A 22,879-nucleotide genomic window follows, 5' to 3' on the forward strand; every position below is an offset into this window, starting at 1 on the left:
TAATATAATCACGTTTGGGTGATTAAATTTTTACAACCTCTTCTTACATTTGAGGAATGTGCACACTGACTCAATTTACTCCATTGATTTTACATGACATTTCTGTATGTGGCAACACATTAAACAAATGCCTGTGTATGCATCAGAGTGCTCAAAACCTGACTCTGAGAACAACTTCCAGGTATGATATATATGCCATTCAATGATAGTAATAGGCAATCCAAAACCTATTAATCAAGCCACAACAACAGTAAAGTATATGGGGAAAATATGATAAAGGATGTAGTTAACTCATCCTTCATTCATTACATTGTTAGGTTGCTATTACAGCACCACAATGCAGAAAGGTGAGCGAATCAATCCTGATTTCCTTATACTCTAGAAGACAACATGTAAGAGCACCATCAGAAACATGCACACAAGCATGTTTGAATTAAACAGCTTGTGGTTGAAGTGCCAGCCTGAAAATCAAAGGACCTATGCTCTTTTAAAGACTGGATTAAATAATTTTTGTGCTTCAGTTTCCTCCCATCAGTAAAACTGGGATAGCTCTATCAATACCATTGTAGTAATTTTGATACTTGGTGATTAAAGGTCTCCCTAAGAAATACTGCTTTGTCCCCATTCTGTAGTGTTGCTTTTTGGAATTTTAATTCATACTAGCATAGTTTTTAAAATACTGATCTAGAACTGTTCTATTTGCAAGCCAGTTCAAACATGCAAATGCAAAATGGAAGTATTAAAACTGAATTAATTCTATCTTCCTTCATATTAAATGCTTCCCAAGAGTGTTTAAACTTCCTTTTTAAAGAAACTGAATGAGATCCATCAGGACTATCATTCCCTGGACTTTGCTTGGTGTAACACCCATAGGCATTGGTTAATGAGAGGGATTTTCTTTATTGTAAAACTGAGAAACTAAACCCCGGAAGCCTAAATTCACTTCAAGTAAAGACTATGTTACCCATTAAATATGATGGAACCAAAATGGATGCCATTTCTCCTGAGAAAGGTAGAAGAAACTTTTTACAATGGAGATTTTATAACAACAGTAGCTGGGCTAACAGTTGAAACTTCTTTATGTAAAACCAGTTTTTAGTACAACTCCTTGCCCATTATCATAAAAAGCAAATATATGTTCTTGTTCAAACATTTTATTTTATTTTAATAAGGAGACTAAAACCTGAGGGAAATTGCTGCCAGGCTATGTGGAGGTGGAAAATACAACATCCATCCAGAATAACCACATTCAGCTCAGAAGAGTTGCTTAAGCTTTGCACTATTGTCCAGAGTATTAAGAGAGATAAAGGTAAAAAAACCCAAATGTGAAATGTTTGGATCACATTGGAAAGGGCAAGCTTACAAAACAGTAATAACTACAACAAAACGTGATGAATCTCCTGGGTTACCCAGGCTACAGGAAGCAATCAAACAAGAATATTAAAAAATTAAATTATTTCTTTGATTCAGCTTTTAACAGAGTATATTGGCAAAGGTTCCTTTATGCACAGTCCTTTTTTTGGGGGTGTCTGTGTTAAGTAAGACTGTTAAAGATGTAGGTATCAAAATTATAGGCTCAGAAACCTACAGCAGCTAAAGTCCCAAGTAAACTACTAGTAGGTTTAAAGAATATTTATGCCACGCTTTGGAAGGAAGCATGGAATGAAGCAGAATGCGCATTGGATTGAAGCAGAATGGATGCTAGCAATGCCCACCCCCAAGCTGCATGGGTAATAACACATACTTCTAAAAGAGACTTGAGATTACCCAGAAAATTACAAAACAGTAAATCTTACACTGGCACCTTGCAAACATCTTTAAATTAAAACAGGATTATAAAAATAAAGAATTTAGTCTAAACATTATTCTCTAAAAACTAACAGTAATTCCTCCCAAAATATTCATATTATATTGATCTCTTGCTACTGCTTGGCCCCCTTAAAAGTCATGAAATTGGACAAAAACTTCCTCAGTTGTCAAAAGGCTACAGAAAGTCTCCTTAAACAGAAAATGAATCAACTGAAGACACAGTGTAAGAGGGAACTACCTCCACTGATTAAAAAATATGGTAGAAAAAAAAAAGTATGATTAACTGCCAATAAAAACCTGAATTCTAATGTCTTCAAAAATTTCCGGTAGGATCTTCCAGTAATTGAAGAGCATTTAAAAGATGAATGGGATATAACTGAGCACAGTCCACTTTTAATAGTGATTTTGACATTCTGAAGACAGTGTCACCAAAAGCAATGGCACTTATGGTAAAGTCACAGTTTCACAGCATACATCTGATAAAGTTTGCTATATTTCTTAATCTGTTAAAGACCTAAAGAGTTAAACATGTGACAACTTATTTGTTTAGCAAGTTTAGCAAGAATTTTAAACAGACTGAAATAACCTAGCAAAAGAGCAAAATGATGGCTATGTGCAAAATTGAAAAATTCAATATAATTTCCACTAGGAAAAAGAATCAGTTGAGTTGCTTATGCACATCAGGAGAATCTAAACTTACAGCAGGAATTCTAGGAAGAGATGTGTGAATCCCTACAACTAACTCTATATGGAGTGTTGATGAATACAATTGTTGCAATGAAAAAGCCCCATGAGAGATCCTATATGCTCACGAGCTTCAGTCTGACATGGAGATTCACAGCTCAACTTCTCTTTAAAAGATAGCTCTACAAGATTCTGTCGTTAAAAATACCCTGCCTAAATTTCCAGAATCATGTCTGAAGAATGACTGCAATGAGCAGTGACAACAAGGCTCCAGGGCAGACGTACTATGATTATATAACCATAGATTGACTAGAACGGGGGAAAAAAAAAAAGACAGCACTGTTTCCATGGACAGTATAAAAATTCTCACTTAAATAACACTTGATAATGTTGTCATTGGTCTTGTAGCTGGTCAATGAACAAGAAATTTTCTAATGCATTTAAGGAAGTTGGTGAGAAATGGGTTTTCTTGTTTGATTTTTTTTAAAATGAAAGATGCTTGCACGAGTCTGCTCCTCCCAAAAGGTTCTGCTGTCTCTTCAGGCAGTTTGAAAATATTTCCTATGAAATTCTCAAACTACCTTGTCAGGGGGAGCTTCTTTTGCTTTCACCCAAGATGCTTAACTATTTCATAAGCAGCAACACAGGTAGATTAAACTCGATCTTCTACGCCTCTGATACCAGGCTTAACTTCATTCATAAAAGCCATTCACAGCCTCACAGAATACAGACAGACTTTCCCTTTTTATCATTCCTGCAACTATGGACAATACTAGTTCTTTCCAATCCCTACTAAGGGAAAAGAAGAGAAAGCAAAAATAAAGAATACTGATTAAAAACTTGGATACTAAAGGTATCTCTTGCAAGCAGGATGATAACCAGTTTGTAATTAGGAATGTAAAGCTACTAATTAAAAGGCAAATAAAATGATGGTTTTAATAGATTTGGCTACTTCTAATTCAGATTTTGAGGCACACTTTATACAAGCTGGGTTTTTTTTCTGAAATTCAGCTGATTTGACGTAATTATTAACTCAGTATTAGCACTCATGGTTTAAAATACATTTAAATACATTTATAAGAAAATAAGTTGTGATTCCTACACTAGGGCAAAACTGACCCAAATATTGAAGAATTACTCACTACATGACCACACTGAAGTGATAAAGGAATGTAAATTAAAGCCAAGAATTCAGAAATATGATCAACTGCAAGAGTTAAATTTGCATGTGCAACCTTGATTTGCTATTCCATTGCGTTAATTAAGATCCAACATCATATCAGAGTCCAGCAGTGTAATATATTTATCTTGGGATGAAGCCCTTAAACAAAAGATAAAAGTCTGTCATTCCCTGGTTTTTGTCAATGCCCAGACCTTGTAAAACTAGGAGCTGATGATCACACAGGTGATGTTCTATATATGGGAAATATTAGAAGCAAGGATAGATAACCTGACCCTACTGAACTGATTCTGTATCTTTGCAAACTTGGAGATCTGTTTATACAGGTCGAGAGCATGAATCTCATCTATTGGTGCTTAGAGACCAACCAACAGCCACACAACCATTAGGCCCCAGTGGAAGTTTTGTTTCTGAATAGCAAAGTTAACACTGAGCACACAGATTGTGAACATTCTTTCTGACTGTCTCCGACATTCACAAGTTTTGCCTGTCCTGTTAGAAACTGCACCAATTAGCAGAAATTGCTGGATTTTTCAGTTGCAAACATTCAGGATCCTGTTCTAAACTAGGGAAGTAGAGAAAATCTTTATTCAGCAGCAGCAGTTTTGGTGGCTTTTGCCAAGATGAATAAATTTAGCAGTACCTGATGCCTCTCTAGGGAAAACAGAAAAACTTTCAGTCCCTGTAGCAAGTTTGAAACATGCCAGGGGAACCAGAGGAGACACTTTGATTGCTGTACTTTGGGAGCAGGCAACCAACTAGACTGTTCCATGAAACCACCAAAATTTTCTCTTTTTCTGCTCATGATATAACATCAGTCTCACAGGAGAGAAGACAGAAAAGCAACTACAGAGAAATGCAGTAGTTCAAAAAAGCAGTATTTCATTCTTTCATCCTCATTTCCTCTAAGTGTAATATCTGTGCTTCTTCCTTTCTCTACAGCTCACACTATGGCAAAGTAGACAAGGACCCCAACAGAGCTCTTTCTTGTCAGGCCCAAAAGCATAAGGGTGGTGAAGAATCCTGACACTAGCAAAGCTGGAGAAGTGTGAGGACAGAACTGATGCAGGACTAATGAAAAATCAATGAACTGAACATGCAGAGCTAATTGTACCATATTTCTATGAACTCTGTGTTTCAGAGCTCCTTTGGTTAGGGAATGAATGCAGAAGGAAAAGAATTCACTCTTAATATAATGTGTCCTAGCATCTTTTCTGTGAAGCCCTAGAAAGGGCTATGGCTTGCTAGAATAGGCAAACCCTGGTACTCATTAGCTAAAATAGACAAGTAAGGCACAACATTCTACCTGCCTGCTCAGAATTACATTAACTAATGGATTTCAAGTCAGAAGAAAACCATTCCTCTAAAGAAACTTGTAAGGACACTGTTTTTCTGTTCTCTCTTGTAGCAGATTTAGTCTACTTCTAGGAATATGTAGCAGGTAGCATTATACAAATTCCTTTTAAAAATAGTTTAACATTTTTTGAAACAACTAGAAAATATCTCATCTTTCAGTTGTTCAGCAGCCATGAAAATTACACTGTTTTCTTATTGCATTTATTGATCTCCCAGTGATTTAATTTACTCTTAAAAAAACTGGAAGCTTCTTTGCTGTCGTAAACTGTCAGCCTAATTAAGTGATTCTTGTACTTCCAAGTCCAAAATAGTGATCTATCAATTAAAACCAAGGGAACCTATAAAATGAACCAGTTTTTCGTTAGTATTTCCTTTCATTTGAGAGTTGCAATGCTAGAGAGATCCTAAGCTACAAAATTCAGGAGTACTGGAGAAGACATTCTTAGGGATGATTTTCAGAAGAGAATTTTCTTCTCTTGTTTCAGAAAACACTGGGGTTTCTAGTTTTGTTTTCTTATTAGCTGGAACATCCTACTTGAGGAAGTTGGATGATGGTTTTAATTTAGGTAAGTTATCTTTAAACTAATTTAAGGTCCATTTTTATACTTTTTTTTTTAATTGAGAAATACACATTTGTATTGGTTATTCATTCTTTTAATGCAAACCACACACTGTGGAGGCATAATTAAAACACACCTCATAATTCACAGATACTCAGCTGTGTATTCACAGTGCTCATCACTGTGCTGTAAATGTATTTAAGGATTTCCTTTGTCTGTTCTGGAAAATATAACTGTGGCATTCTCAATCTTAAAAGAATTTTAAAACCATGCATTACATTTATTAAATGTAATGACTTCTTGACACTGGTAGATACTTCACCATTTTACAGCTATGAACAGCAGGAATCAAGTTGAAAGCTCTTTTTATTAAAGGCCAAAGGACTTGAAAAGGCAAGTCTCGGCTCTTGCTGAAGATGAAAACTTGTATCTCAAAAAAATCCATGTAACCAATTCTAAATCTGCAGGTGCTTCTATCCACCAGACACCTTACTTTATCAATGAAAAGGTGTTCTTACAAAGCATGGAAAAGCTTCCTCATTAACAGTGCAACATTTTCTGCCTCTCAAAATAATGAGGAACAAAAAAGCAATAGTTATTCTGCTAAAAATAAAAGTGCTACAAGCACAGTGTCCTGACCAGACCCTCCTTGGAACTACAGGAACTCTTGACCCCTTCAGTTCAGGAGGACAGATGGGGGGTTTGAGGGAGAAGGAAATACTCATTAATTAAGAGAGATGGAACAAGAAATCATGGCTAGCAGGTTTTCACCTAGGATGGACAGGTCTTCTGTTCCAGCCCCTATTATAACCAATGTATGCTATCCAACGATCTGTTTTATATAAAATAAAGTAATTTACCAAAGCCAAGAGCTATGGGTGCAGACAGCCAGCTCTGGTTTTAAGTGCTACTTTAAAGTCACCAAATCCATTGGTACCATTTGATCTTCCAGTATCAACTAATATTTTATGAACAACTTCTGTGAGACGAACATGTGAAGCCATTATGAAACAGAAATTTCATCTGTCTTGCTAAGATAACATGATCTATAAAAATGAGAAGAACTTCACATGTTGCAACTATTGCATCTAGTCACAGCTCCAAGTAAAATTTATAATCTGTCCTTGAGCAGAGACTGGAATGCAAGATTCTTATTTTAAATTATGTGACTAAATCATTATCCTATAAAGACTGGGTTGCACTTGATTTTCCTATGAAGTGCAACACTTTAAGGTGAAAAATACCTCACAGGTATACATGGTCTGGTAGGAAAAATGTCATCTGTAATGGATGTGTAGATCTAAATATTTTCCTAAGAAAATTGAACTGACAGTCCCACAACTCTGTACATCCACAGTACAAGACAGTGGATGAGCACAAACTCTGAGAAGTAGCATCCACTACTGCATTTTATGCTCTGTCTGATCTCGTACACTTGTTCTATGAAGGTCTGCCAGATCCTAATCCTGTAACAGAAGTTGCTGGAGAAGATTGATCAATCATATTAGTGTTCTATCATGAGACAGAATTTACTTTTAACTTAATTTTTATATATGAGACTGTATTCTTGGGTTTCAAAGTGATGCCCCTCTCATGACTTTTGCCAGTTAGATAAAATGAATTGGTATTAAAACTATGCAAATAATCTACTACATATGATGTCTGCAGAAGTTATACAAGACACTTCCTCTAAACAAATCAAAACTTTAAAATCCAGTTCTTCAACAGATAAAGTATTGATGTGTTGTATTAGCCTCCCCTTAGTTCTAAGCATTTAACTTAAAGTAGAATTTCTCAACATCTACAAATTAAGATTAATAAAACTGCTGTGAAAAAGAAAGCCCTATCATTGTAATCTCATGGAAACTGGGGCACTCATCTATCCACACCTGAAATGGAGAAATTATTTGCACAGGTGAACTTATGTATTGCAAGTAATAAAGAAAAAAAAGAAGATAAATATTTTAAAACTTAAGTTGGTAAGTTCTAATCACAGGTTTCCAAGAGAATATTGACTAAAGTCCTTCATGTGCCTGCCTACAATATGAATGTACTCAAATATGTTCTTCCATCACACAGCACATCAATTCATCTCATAATAAAAGCACGCGGCATTTGAAATCAGTGTGTCTCAGATCAGACCACTTAATTCAGTCAATCTTTATGAAAAAAGTAAGTATGTCACAGAGCTACCAATTCTGGAAAATACAGCTAAATAAGAAAACAAAGTCAAAGTCCTCTAAAAGTCATAGCATTTAAAATGCACTTGCTGTAGCTGCTTAAAATCTAGTGTATTTGGTGACTGGGGCTTTGTTGGAGCAATCACATAAAGAAAGCCCCAAACAGAAAACAACTATGGTACAAAAGAACCATATCCCAATATTTCTTTCTTATGCTATCTGTGAGCATTTTTAGAGTTAATGTTGAATATCAACATATAAATATAGCAAGAGATGTGCTAATATTTATTCAATAAAATGAAAATAACCAAAAACTGATTACTGGAAAGCAAGGTTATTGTCAGTAATTAGAGAGAAAATGGTGAAATCCTTTTTCTGCTCAAATTATCAGTTTTACAATTAAAGCATGTTAAGATCACTGGATTTCCACTCATAATTGTCTAAAAACCACAATGGTTGAAGCAAACAGTAGTGCGGAATTTTTGAAGTCTGCTATGTCTGGCTGGAATGGAGCTGATTTTCTTCATGGAACCCTGCAGGGTGATGTGTTTTGAGTATGAGACTAGAACACTGTTGATAAAACACCAGAGTATCTCCTTCATAACAACACTAAAGAGAAGCAGACTCACAAAACTGGGTCACTTTCCCTCCCTGTTCTCTTTCTTGCATGAGGAGATTGATGCCACACTTACATTCTTTAATGCCTGCTAAGATTTGGCTACTTCAGCTATTCATTTTCTGATAGCTCTTGATCCACAATCTCTTTTGGACAAACTTTGTTTCTCCCATGATGCTCTTTTTTAATTCTTCCTTTTGTACTCATGTGTGACTTTGAATGCTCTATGTGAAGCACCTGGGAAATCTTGGCTCTTGTCTTGAACAGTTTCCTCAGAAAAATATGTTATTCAGAGACTGCTTTGCACAGGTCAGGTGAAAGATGGAGATTGAAAGAACATTGCTTGCTTAATGCCACTAAGAACAGACAGGTCAGGGCTGAGGAACAGAAATCCGAGAACTAAAAGAACTGGAGTGAAACTAGGTCAGTTAGGGAAAGAGGGAGTGAGCTGATCATGGACAAGGAAAGAGAACTTCAAGAAAACCCTTCCCTCCCCCTCTCCTGAATGAGATCATAGTCTCTGTTTTGTTCATCTCACCACTTCTCAGACCTCAGGAAAAACCGCTTTTATCCTACACCTGTACTTGAGGTTTAGGCTGAAATGGCATGTGACTGTGTCTGTCCCATCTACTGAACCAGCCATCACATGGTTCATGATCCTTGCTGCAGAAGATCCTCAAAGGTGGACCTTATTGGTTCTAGTAACTTCTTCTAGGTTTTCCCAGTGCAGAGACAATTATTCAGAGTCATTGTAGCCTTTCTACCTCATGATGGGCATTCAACCCTCCCCAGTTCCCTTTCATCCCTGGTCTCCCTGCATTAACAGCACATGTGCAAGAAAGGCACCTAACTTCAAGGAGTCATCAAGAATTTAAACTGAATGAGTGCCTCTAGCTAGACAAAAATAGGTCTCTTTACACAACACTAAAATGCTCCCACTGTATGTGTCTGTGTACTTTGGGCTTGTCTTTTTGCTAGTTATAAGCTTTCCTAAGTTATTTAGAGAAATATCAATTCCCTCCACCATCAAGAGTATCTGCCAGATAAAAGCAAAAGAAGAAAAGAGTCAAAATAACTAACTAAATGTGTAGTATGACTACAAATTTCTGTGGTTTAAGGATGTCTGCCAAATTTAGGTCATGGATATTTGTCGAAAAAAGATAATTAGCAGACTGGAAAGGAGGGCAAATTGATACGCATTATTTCCTACGCATGTCAACACTTCTATTGATGACAAAGTTTGGAACAAAAAAGGTGGGGAAAGCTCTAAAGCTGACACAAGGTCTAACTAAGACACATCACTTATTTGAGATAGTTGACTATCACCAGTAGTCACAATTTCAATATCAGAGTAAGCTGAGAGGTTTTTTTATTAGACTCAAAAAAAAATCTTGTAACAGACATCTAGAAAGAAATTTTTTTCAGATAGTGTTCATAAATGCAGTCATCAGCTCCAAGTAAAATGCTGCCAGAGTCATCCACCTGTATGCCAGTTTTACGTGCATCTCCAAATATATGAAAATCTGTATTTTCTCAGAAGATTTGTTTGTAGATACCAGATTCCATTTTTATCTCCTGGAAAAACAGCAATTGAAAGTGAGGGAAGTCCAGTACATTTACCTGTAACATACTCAAACTGCATACTTAAAAAGCATAGAAGAGACTTGGGAAACAAATGGACCCGAATTTATGCATGTATGCAGAAACCTAATATGTATATATCTATATGAATGCACACATAACCAGATGCATATTAGTCTCAGTAGAGAAAAAATTCTCCAAACTCTGGTTCTGTCAGTTTTAGTAACACAGGTAAATTGATTATTTTGGTATCTTTTACAATGTTTTTTTATTCTTGCAGATTGACAAATTAATTTCTGTAATAACCTATTCAGGTATCCATACACGCAAAAGTACATATTTGTATGTGTTGATTTCCAGGGGAATTTTTAAAAGAACTTATGGTAGAGGTACTGACTCTCACTGAAGTTTGTATTCCTGAATCACTCCAGGTCTCTAGAAAAATCTCGAATATATTGTACAATGAGATAAAAGATGAAATGTATCAATGATTCCTCCAAGTCAAACAACAGAACTTTGGGTTTATGATCCTGTCTGTGCTACCCCCATTCCATCTGCCCAATAAATCACGTAGAGTAAACAGCACAGAACACAGTTGGCTTATTTTAAGGATAAAGAACTACTGAAACCTTGTTTAGATTAAAAGACAGCAGCTCCAAGGAGAGTAAATCTGTCGCACTTTATATTTAGCTTTTATGCCATATTTCTCACAGACCAAAAGCTCAAGTTATATTCTTCTCTTTTCTTTTAAAGTACCTCCAGCCTGATGTCAAACATTCTTTACCACATTTCCTTTAGTATTGTGATAATAGCTGCAAGTTCCCCACACCCCTTTCTTAACGACTGTACTTGTCACCTATTGTCCTGCCTTCCCTACTCCACATAGTCCTAGCCACGCCCCCAGTTTTCCCTATTGGTTCCTGTACCCTAACCCCACGTGGTCCTGGCCACACTCTCGGGTTTCCCCTATTGGTTCCTGTACTCCTAACTCCGCCCCTGTACCTCCCCTGTACCCAGAGGTCACTGGGCCTGTGTGCTGTCCCTGCCCCTCTCTGTTTCCCTATAAAACCCCTTACCCTCCGCCATCTTGCTGTCTATGCTCCACGTGTGTTTATGCTCCACATGTGGCTGAGCATGTGAGGCCTTCGCCCTCGAGGCATCTCTGCCTCGGGGAGGTCGTTGGCCTCTGCTGCACCATGCGAATAAACATCTTCCATGGACACAACGCATAGACCCTCCTCGCCTCCTTTATCACCGCCGGTTGTGGAAGCAGATGAACCAGAGCTAGCCTTATGGCTCCCTGGCTGGTGAGAGCGCAGTGTCCAGCCCTGGGACAGAGGGTTTGGAGCACTGAGGCGCTGAACCGGGCTGGGTAGAGAAGCTCTAGGGTAAAGTGTGCTGTAACATCCTCCAAAACTGCAACACTTTAGCTACTGTAAAATTCCATGCCTACTCAGAGCTCTGCCAGCAATGATTTAATTAGTGCTATTTATTTTCTTTGCCGGATTTTCTTTTTTCTAGAGTGCACAAACAGCCTCAGTTTTACCTCCCAGGAACACAGTCTCTCTGTGTACATCAGCTGCTGAGGATTCATGACGTTCAACAGAGCTATCTTGGGTTTAGATTTCACCTTCCCCTTTACTTGGCACAGTAACTCTGGAATCAAAGGTATGTTTATTGGCTGTTTCACAGAAAGAAACAAGATAATCTTATAAAATCACTTAGGGTGAAAAAGACTTCCAAGACCATCGAGTCTAACCATTAACCCAGCACTAAAAAGTCCACCTCTGAACCATATGCCTAAGTGCCACTCTGCATGAGTTTTGAACACCCAAAGGGATGGTGACTCCACCACCTCCCTGAGCAGCCTGTTCCAGACTTTGACAACCCTTTCATTGAAATAATTTTTTCCTAAGATCCAATATAAACTTCCCCTGGCACAATCTGAGGCCATTTCCTCTTGTCCTCTCAGGTGGTTGCAGAGAGCTACAAGATCCCCTGAGCATCCTTTTCTCCAGGCTAAACACCTCCAGTCCCCTCAGCTGCTCCTCACAGGGCTTGTGCTCCAGACCTTCACCAGCTCTGCTTCCCTTCTCTGGACTTGGTCCAGCACCTCAATATCTTTCTTTTAAAGAAGGGCCCAGGACTGGACCCAGGATTTGAGGTGTGGCCTCACCAGGCAATCCCTGCCCTGGTCCTGCTGGGCACACTATTGCTCACACAGGCCAGGGTGCCTTTGGCCTTCTTGAAGCCATTTTTGTTTTTCCACAAAACATACCTGTTAAAATATGTGTTGCTATACCTTACTTGACATTCAAAAATCACTCTTGCTATTAAAGCAATGGAAGAAACACAGAAAACTGGCCAGAAAAAGTTATTCCAAACACGATCCTAAAGCAGAATCTCTCTTGAGCAGAACTGGTAGAATTTTTGTGATTTGCAAAGGGCTTTACATGAAGATTTTTAAAATGTAAGTAAAAGAGATGCTAGAGATGCTATCTTCCATACCACTCAAAATTGAAAGGCTATTTCTACATTTTGTAGCAAATGTCATGGACAACTGCAATCTGCCACACCTGGATTTATCAGATGCAATTTCATACACTAAGGCAAGACAACTTAATAACTTGCTCCTTAGTGCCAAAATTTTGTTTCTTCCCCATTTCCCTCTCTGTCCAGTCAACTCCTTCCACTTTTATTATGCATTGTTCTGACTAACATTGGAGGTAAGCACCAGATAAATCAGTTTGCTAATCCAGCAAAAAAACTAGCACAGCAAAAGAACTGGTATTTTGCCAGGTTAGTGCATTGGATTGCTCACAGTAATATATCTGACAAGCACCAGAATTGGAGCAAAGGAAGCATCAGGACTGTGCAGCTAAGCTAAAGGTGGGGGCAGAGCAGTGCTTCCACTGTCATGGGTTAGTGAGTCAGAATAATGTTTTGTTTGCCTGGGTATAAAATGGCCACTCTATTGTCTGACAACATGGGCAACAAGCAGCTGTGCCTATTGGAACCTGAGGTTGCAGATAGCTTACAGTTTTGCTCAAGCAAATAGTGGAAATGAAGATTTGCATGCCCCACAGCCTGCACACATGACAAGATGGAGCCTGCAAGTCCAAAGAATATGTATTAATGACAACAGCAGACCACACTATAACACATACAAAACATATTACTGATTTAAGACTGCTTGTTGGTGAATAATTTTTCAGTGGTGTGGAGGCCATTCTGGACCCAGTAGGTTGTTTTTTTGCACAAGATTTAAGACAAACTTTCTCTCATTTCATAATAAGCAAAGATAATAATAGCTACAGAAAAGTTTCTTTCAGAATTTCTTACTTCAATTGGCCACTAAATAATCAGCAGCTTGATTAAAAAAAATTTAGATATTGTATTCTATATATTTGAAGTAGGTGGCTGTAATGACTCAGCACAGCTTTGATGCAATGAAAGAACTCCAAAGAAAAGGACCCAGTGACTCCAGAAAGTACTTATAATGAATTCTAACAAACATTTGTCGGGTGAATAAATGACAATACAAAAATATACATCCTAAAATCTGAGCACAACATGCCACTTCTCCAGATCTGTTACTTGAATAATCATTGTTGACAACACTGATTTTAACCTATTTATTCAGACTAAGAATGTGACAAACCCCCACCAGACTTCTCCTTTTCCTTTGAAATCAAGAAGAGACTTTAATCTGACCAAGTATCTTAATCTCTCAACTCCTTGTATGGTGATATAGAACATTCTCTGATAATACTCAGAGACTGCACACTTGGCTTTATTGAGTGTAGTGTTAGAAGGTTCTCCAGACTGGGACCAGAGAAAGATATGGAAACAGTAAGAAAAGGAATTCCATTTCATAGTTCCTCTTCAACTGAATGTGTTTTCCTGAAGCAAGAATATTCCAGTTAGAGTGGTATCAAGCAATGATCTGAGCAATGATCAAAGGTATGGGAGCTGCAAATAGGCTTCAAAGAGGAAAAAAATACCTCAAAGGGAAAATACAATTGCTGTGTTTAGGACAAAGGAAAAGAATGACCAGATGCAATAGCAACTGTTACAGGGGTGGGGTTTTGGCCCTTTATTTGCAGCCTGTGTTAAGGTAATAGGAAGATACTCCTTTATGGATGATTTGCAGTGCAGTCTGATTCTATACGCTGGATCTGTGAGGATCCAGTACTCAGCAGTCATCCCTGTAGGTAAAGCCTACAGTCACTGTCTGAAGTTCCTTGGGAAACCCATGGAGACTTCTAGGATCAGCAAAGCATAGCAACAGCAATTCCCACTGCTACATAGCAGTTGCACCTAAGTACCCTCAAAAGAAATCTAGGAGAAGAAAAATTGACTGCCATACCAAAAGGAACTTTCATTTATCTCTGCATTCTAATGGCAGCTTATGAATAATATGCTCTATTTCAGGACAATTTAACATAGTCAACTTCAGTACTGCTGCTGGATCACTCGAAATGATCACCTGAAGGTCTGATGTTAGATATTAATTCACAACAGAGAAGTATAAGCTTCATTTATTTTTTTTAAACAGCTTGTCTTTTGATATCTGTTAACTTGTGACCAGCAGAAATACCAATCCTTTGAGAATCTTTTAGAAAGACAAGACAGCAACAATACCATTATGCAACCTGCACTCATCACAGGAAAACTTGTTCTACATCACTACATGAATACTAAATATAAATTCACTCTTCCCATCCCTTTGTGTTGCATAAACGAGAGTCCAATCCAAACCAGGTCCCTTTGGCACTACCAGTAAACAAACAAATACATAACTGGGTGAATTTCTCTGATGGCAGCCAAATAGTCTGTCCCCTCACTCCATCAACAGTACTGTTTAGAAACAGCAGCCAAACTCATGTATGTATGGAAAGAATTCCCTTTTCGTTACCTGACATACTCATGGCACAATTAAATTGTGTGGTTCTGTTAAAAGGTATTTTTACAGGGTACTGTGGAAGACTGAGAACCACTAAAACCTGTATTTTCCTCAGTTTGCAAAAAAAAAAAATCCATTGTGAACTGTACTTTCAGAAGTAATACTTAATCTGCTCCATCTTGACTCCAATTTTATTGCCTGATTTTGACAATTACAAATGTCTGCAACAAGACTGACTTAAATAAGTGGTTTTCTGGCTGTAGTCCTAGGCCCTGTTTCACTGCAAAGTTATTGGTCCACAAGTAGGTTTTTTATGTAATATGTTATGTTCTATAAAACTTAGAGCCGAGTGGAGAAACCTCAGTTAAAATGAATAAGTAAGTATTTTTTTTATGGCACCCTTTGTCTTCAAAGCACAGTTTCCATTAACTCAGGGCTCAATTAAGCAAACCAGGCTCTCTGTGACTAAGCTGAGAAGCATTTATGTTATGACATACCCTAAAAAAAAAAAAAAAAATCAAATGTCCTGGTACTTCTGATGCTCTTGTTTGATTCAGATACTAGAACTGGTAGAAATTTTTCCATGAATGAGGTAGGAGTTTGCTAGCAAAACTGGAGAAGAGATGTTTAAAGGAAGGACACTTTGAAAAACATTTTTTTCTCTTCTGCTAACTCTTTATAATCTATTTTATTAGAAGATATATAGAGAATTTTACATAAACTTAGGGATATAGCTGTTTTTCCACTTCATGTTCCATTCCTGTGGCAGGAGACATGCAGGCTTAAATTAATCTACATGAACCTGTATTAATTCAAGCTCTGTACCTGAATTTTCCTCAAAGGAGGGATTTGTAAAGATACAGGATGCCTAGCCAGTGACAGCACTGCTCCTAGAAAAGTCAGATTGCTGAGATGGAAAGAAGAGATGGGCTCAGGAGTCAGTCTTCTGCAAGGTCTGCTTCCTGTTTCTACCGTGAAATTCCCAATACCCTCACTGAAGGTATCAGTGAAGCTTCCAGGGACAAAACCCCAGCTTCTTAACCTTGCATCCCTCTAAAAAGAAGAAACCATGACTGCTGCACTTGCACTTCCCAGATGTGCACAAATTCAAGGGAATTTTCTTCTTTGCATATGAACAGAATATATTCAACCTACTTCTTGTAGATAAGAAATTAGGAGTAGAATGATCAACGCAAAGTTTGTCACATAACTGGAGGTTGAGTTGAATCTTGTGAGAAAGTCTAGATCAGACAGAAATTGAAGCTTACGAAAATGCAACAGTTCAGACCAAGAGTACCCAAAAATGGAGAAACCAAAGTTTCAGTCACATTACATGAAGCACAGGCTTGTTTTCCACAAGGAGATTTTTCTTTACTTTGAAACCTGCCTTTGGTTACATTATTGCCCTTACTGCCTTTAGGTTCATTACATTTATAGTTACACCTTGAGAACAGGGATAGCAAAAGAAGTAGAAAATATTGTACTGATATTTCATACAGCATTGTCCCCTACTTCAAACACATAATTTATTTGGCTACAAAAAGTTTTTAAAAAATATTGCTTTACTAATTCTGTATCCTGTAACTTTTAAACCTCCTGTAATATTCCTTCTCTTTTTTTTTTCTTGTTTTATATGTATTTCCACCAAATTGGAATATTTTGGAACCATGCCAAACTAAGAAAATTATGTAGAGAAACATTTTGAAATATGTCACATTTAAATATTCTTAATTTTTTTTAAGTCTTCAAATTTTAATTACGTTGTAATTAAATTTATTCTGTGTAGACTTATAACTTAAAAATCCTACTATATTAAAAAAAAACATATAAATTGCTGACACTGAAGTACCTTTATAATTAATGAAAAGAAATAGGCACTTTTACAGTGCTTCACCTTCTCCTCCGGGAAGAGATGAATTCTGTCCTAAAATCACTTTTTTCCCACCATTCACTTGAAAGAATCTAAATAATTTCATACATAACCATCTAACTGCAATCTAACATTGGCTAACTGCAATCTAACATTGGCTAACTGCATTGCAGCAATGAATTTATTTATTGCTAGCACAACATTTACAACTTGCTCATTACCACTTTGCTGTCCACTTCTACATGTCAGGCTGAAAAAGATCAATTCTGTTTTATCTTAACCAATATATGCCAAAACCATATGCTAAAAACTCAATCAGAATTCTTTCTTTGAACCCCTTAAGGACCTGGTTAATCCCTCAGCAGCACATCCTTTCCCAGTCCATCTCATAAAGCAAAATGAAGTAGAACATAACAACCGTAACCTTACCTGAGCGCTCGCGGAAGGTAAGCCACATCCCTGCATCACAAATACATAGAAATGCTGCAAATTCTGAATGAGAAAGGATACATTCGTATGGCTCCTGTTCTTGTTCCAATGGCCAGAATTTTCTGAACTGGGTCAAAGGCTAAGGCAGTGGGTAGGTAGGGAAAGCCATGGCGAACCGTCTGAAACAGAGCAGAACAGCAAAGTGACTGAACTGCAACCACAGAGAACAGCATGATTGTTTTATGTCTACATTCTTCTGTATGTTGTAGCATTTTCAATACATTTCAAGAGAAATATTTTAAAAGATACAGTATTTTGAATACAGAGGTGAATTTTGTTCATGTGAATTTGTAGTTATGCTTTTTACTCAGTAATATTTTATATGGTTTTATTGCAAGAAAGTAGATTGCAAAGTGTATGTTATTATACAACTGGTATATACTGCTGAAGTGGTATACTGAAAGATAACCTTAATATGCAGGGCAGCTGAACTGTAAACAGAAAAAAAAAGACACATAATATGCTTTCCAAACACTGTCAGAAACAACCTCAGTCTCAACCGAACAACTCCAGCAGAAAGAAATGGAATATGTCCAGGGGAAGAGATCCAATAAACCAATAAACTGAATCAAGGCTAAGAGGTAAAAACCTTTAATATCAATTTAAGAAACAAAGATGCAAGAGAAGATGTTCTCAAAATGAGCAACTGAACCACTCACCCTTTCTTAATCTTTATTTACAATACTATGCTTTTAATTCTAATTTTTGCAGAGATACTTGGGGGAATAAATAAACTGAGCATGATACAACACATCCTTTAAGACTGTTTCAATATTTTAAGTTATTTTAACCTGGAAATTATGACCAACATGACTTGGCCGATTCTTATGAGAAAGAATCTGATAATGGAGAACATTAACATAAGAATAAAATTGAAAATAACAATACTAGACTATAAACATACACAAAAAAATTAACTGCAATTAAATGAGTGTCTGCTTACCTGAAAATGGGTAAAAAATACTAATTTTCTAGTATAATTATAACGGTTTTTATTACTTAACATAATAAAACCTTGAACTCTAGGACTGACTCTTTTTTTAGTAAGTGGTTGAGATTGGAGAGGAAGTACTTTGAACCGAATGAAATCTAACTTTTTAAGCTATTTTCCTCTTCCTTGAAATTATCTTGTTCAAGAACTAGGTCTGCTGAAGCATTCAGCAGCCCTTATGGAACAACTTCAACAAAAGGGACTCCTTAATTGCAGACCTGTTGAGTAAAAAGCAGCTGATGATTCCACAGCTGTATCACTCCAACTCCTCCATCACAGCTGGAAACACTTGAACTGATATTCACAAGCAGTTTGGGAACAACTAAATGTATGTTTTTCAGCAAATAACCACTTCCTTAAAAGAGATCTTACTTGTCTCTTATCTTAATTATTGCTGATAAGGGAGGTTGTTTAAAGAATGTCTAATTATTAGTTTCTAGGCTGAAAAAACCCAGAAGCATATGCTACTTCAGTAAGCTGTAGAAAAGTAACTCAGTTTTTATGCTAATGTAGGCATTAATCAAATATCTCAACTCTGTTTCTGGTTTGGTTTGCTTTGTGTTTCGGGGTTTTTTAACTTTATCATCTTAAGTGTTAGGATTACTGAAATACAAAGTTTTTTATTTTGATATCTAAGCTTGGGCCAGACTTAGACACCATAAAAATGGTTTTACCTCTCATGTCCCAAAAATATCAGGAATCATGGATTGTAGTGTTTTCTAGTGTATTGACTATTTAGCATTACTAATTTGCTATTATATTTGAAATTTCTGTATCCTGGTGAACAAATGTTCTTCCTTATCTTAAAAAACCCATATATTTCACCAATTATCTTTTTTAATCATAATTTTAGAAAGCTTCTCTACAATAAAGTTTGAATTCCTGTAATTCCAGTCACAGTAAGCTTCTCTGATGTTTAGCTATGACTGGAGCTTTCAATACTATTTTTAAGAATGCAAAGATAAATATTTTTAAATACTTATTTGCATCCTCACCTACATATTTAGTACCTGCATTGTATTTTCAGTATTTCTGCAATCTAGAGTCAGACTTCCCATTTGGAAATTTTGATTGGGTCCTGCAGTTGAGATAGAACTACGTTTTAAAAGAACAGTGATGTACATCTTTTCAGCATCATAGCTCAGCAAAATTTTTGAACTCTAAGATTGACTCAAAAGTGATATTTCTGTTTTGCAGACATTTTCCAAATTTAAGTTTTTAGACTAATTCCAGTTAGGAGGCTTTTGTGAATGCAAAATTCTGCCATTTGTAAAATATTTTAAAAAATAGTTGAAATCTATTGAACATCCAATTAAATCACACTTTTCAAGTAAAATATTTATGCTTATTAGGACTCTAAAAGAACAAAACCATTTTGGAAGGAGAGCCAAGTTATACAGTACAGAGTTAGGACAGAAAAAGATGCCTCTATGACTGAAGTTTGGCACAAATTAGAGCAGCCTCAGAAATTACTCTGAAGTTTAAACCTATTCAACAAAAGAACGTGGAAAAGCTGTAACACTCCAAACTCCCAGATTCTTGGCCTGAGCTTTGATCCCAACAACTCTTCTATTTCCAAGGACTGTGAGAAAAATTGACATGAAAAGCCAGTACTTGGAGCAGACTTTCCAGCTGTGCATTGATCCAGCTCATGTAAACGTGTGTGTAAGAAGGAGTAACAATTCTAGAACTGTGCCTGGGCTTCCTTACAGCATTTACTAACACTGATGAAAAAGAAGACAAGGTCACAAAATTAACTTGACCCTAGGGTGACCAAAACCAAAAAGTACATTCCTACTTAATCTGAGCTGTGTCCAGTAGGAGCAACATAGAACAAAACTATCAGTGGTGCTCAGAAATGCAAAACAAAGTAGTTGGGTTTTTTTTTCTCAAATTAATCTCAATAGCAGGCAAAAGCAGAAGTATGCTTAAAAATCAGTCTGTGTTCAAAGAACTATAGGGCCTAACTACCCCAAATACCCCAAGAAAGAAGCTGCCAAGAATAAAAAATAAAAGGGAGAGGAAAAAAGCAGACAGCAGATGGAGCCAGGACTGCTTTTCTCCACATTATCCAGCTTCCTTTTATGTCTCCTTTTTGGACATGCTCTCTCTTGAGGCAGTCTGTGCTCCCTAGGACACACAGTTTCTGTGCAATATGCAAAATAATTTATTTTAAACAGAACAATTACAAATGCAGATACAATTTCAGCATCAATCTTTGTTCAGTTTAGTTATTCTCTTTTAAATTGTCTTTTAAATCATTTTAAGCAGTGAATTGCATGTATATATCATTAAAGTAATCTTTACAGAACCAATTTACCTAAATTAATATAGGAAATTGATTATTTGGGCTTGCTAGTAATCTACCAATGAACATTTTAATATCCTGTACAGAACATAATGGTCTTTTTCAGTCTAAGATACCATGATAGATTTCATTAGCTGAAAAAAAAAAAATTGTACTAGTACTAATGTGCAATATCCAGTATAATTGTTCACATGGTGTAATATGCAATTCTTCAGTATAAGAGTATTTCTTAAATTTTGTTCTGTGGTGGCTTATATCAGATTTCAAAGACACCTTTTTAATAAAAGTGATTACAACATTCTCTAAATAGCTCCAGAAATACAGAACTAGATCAAATTTTAAACTGTATCAACTAATAAATAGGGTTTGTAGTCAAATGTATTTCTGTTAATTTGCATAAACTTAGAATTTGTAACTTTTCTACTAATATTTTATGGATACTGTTTCAATTAACATCTGACAGCAAAAGTGATTTACTTAGCTAAATAAGTTTAGAGATTATGCACGTTTGTTAAAATTTAAATAAATTGTGTAAACCTGTGACTCAGCATGTAGAGTCTAATCCCAAATTGTGACCAACATGCCACATGCAAAAATGTCACTAAAGAAGTAATTGATTGGTTTACAAAATAAAGGATGAAGTGTTGACTGAAACCTCTCCAGCCTCTTACTCAGCTATGTAGGAAATTAAAAAATGTCAATGATTACAGCATTTTCACCACTTCAATACTATTTTTAGTACTGTGGTACTCCAAGATTGTAGTGGTAAAAATGAGTGCTTATACAAATGAGCTGCCATGTATTCTATCACTGCAAGACCATGACATCCCTCATTTATGGATCTCTGTGTCTGCAATCTCTGATTGGTAAGACTGATCCCTTCTCATGAAAAATGGAAAGAGGACAAGATATCATCAGGCTTCCAAACTAAGCAAACAATACAGGAGAGATAAATTTTTTATTAATTAAATTTTCATTTTTCAAAATACTACTTTTTGTAAAAATCACAGCTTAGCTAAAACTTTTCAAACCGAAGTCATTGATTCCATCTAGCTCTCAACCTATATTAGGAACCAGGGCTCCTGAGCATGTTCACATAATATTATAAAAAACTGCCTTTTTAAAAAAAATTCCTACATAAAGATACCCACAAATAGTTCTTTTCCTTGGTGTCAAACTAGAAACAGTCATCTGGAAAAAGCGATTTATGAAAGGGACTCTGGAGCAGTAGACCAGGAAGGCTGATTGCTGTCCCTGACAAGATGGTAAAATAAAGACTAACAGAGCACACAGATTAAGGTTGTTGCAGAAGTCAGCAGTTTCTTCAATGGGAAATCCTGTGTGACTAGTTTTCTCTAATTCTATGAAGATGTCAGCATGCAAGTAAATAAAGGGGATATGAATATATGTAAGCTTTCCAAAAGCCTTCCAATAACATTCCACAGCAATGTTATTAAATAAACAAAAGTGTCATGGGACTGAAGAAATTTCTTTGAGGTCTGAAAGCTGGTTAGATAATAGAAAACAAAGGAGAGAGTTTTATGGATTTTTTACCATGAAGAAAATTCACAAGTAGAGTTCTCCATGCTTGGACCAATTTTATTCTTTGTCTTTAATGATCTATAGAAAGTAATGAACCCTGAAATCTCTGAATTCATAGTTAATAGTAAGCTCCTTTGGATAGTGAAATTCGGTTCTCCTGGTGACCAACTCCTGAAAGACCTCATTGAGTGACTTAAGTGGGCAAGAAGTTGATAAATGACCTTCAGTGTGGGCAGATGTAAGATAAGACATCTAGAAGTAAAAAAAAAATCTCAACTAGATCTGCACAATGCTGAATTTGGAGCTTGCATTTACAACCCCAGAAAGTAATTTTTGGGGGTGGTTGTCATTGCTCTGAAATACTTGGTTTAATGTTCAAAGGCAACCCAAAAAGCCAAGTAATGTTGGACATGATGAGGAAGAGAAAGAGAAGTTGGACATGAAGAGAAAGAATAACACAGAGGGCATCATTCTGCTGCTACAGAAAACCTGTGTGAGCCTGAGGTACTTGAGAGCTGCATGTGGGGGGATATGACTAAGACTTACATAAACAAGTGAGTGGGTAAGCTAAACATATTTGGCAAAGCCATGGAGGCATTCAAAAGAAATTAAAGACTAGTTTAAAACAGGGAAAAAAAACCTAACCAAACACAACTTCTTTACACAATAGGTAATGAACTTCTTAAATTTGCTGCCATAGCAGCTTTTGAAGGCTGCCAGTATCAGAAGGTTCAAACAGGCATTGGACAAATTCATTGACATGACTGATAAATGGATTTTAAAAGGACCAGCTAAAGATATTCTCTC

At 36.5% G+C, this 22,879-nt stretch overlaps 1 protein-coding gene across 8 annotated transcripts in view; it reads right to left on the reverse strand.

Annotated features, from left to right (window-relative positions):
• STXBP5L (syntaxin binding protein 5L) overlaps positions 1-22,879 on the reverse strand; it is a 184,078-nt gene that overhangs the window by 149,297 nt on the left and 11,902 nt on the right. For all 8 annotated transcript variants that reach the window (XM_085070131.1, XM_085070090.1, XM_085070122.1 and 5 more), the window contains exon 2: positions 17,253-17,350. In XM_085070131.1, the coding sequence (XP_084926257.1) occupies positions 17,253-17,350 (98 nt within the window). The remainder of the gene's footprint in view (positions 1-17,252; positions 17,351-22,879) is intronic.

This window comes from Lichenostomus cassidix, chromosome 1, assembly GCF_008360975.1.
Source record: "Lichenostomus cassidix isolate B80296 chromosome 1, HeHo_3.0, whole genome shotgun sequence".
In the NCBI taxonomy this organism is placed as follows: Eukaryota; Metazoa; Chordata; class Aves; order Passeriformes; family Meliphagidae; genus Lichenostomus; species Lichenostomus cassidix.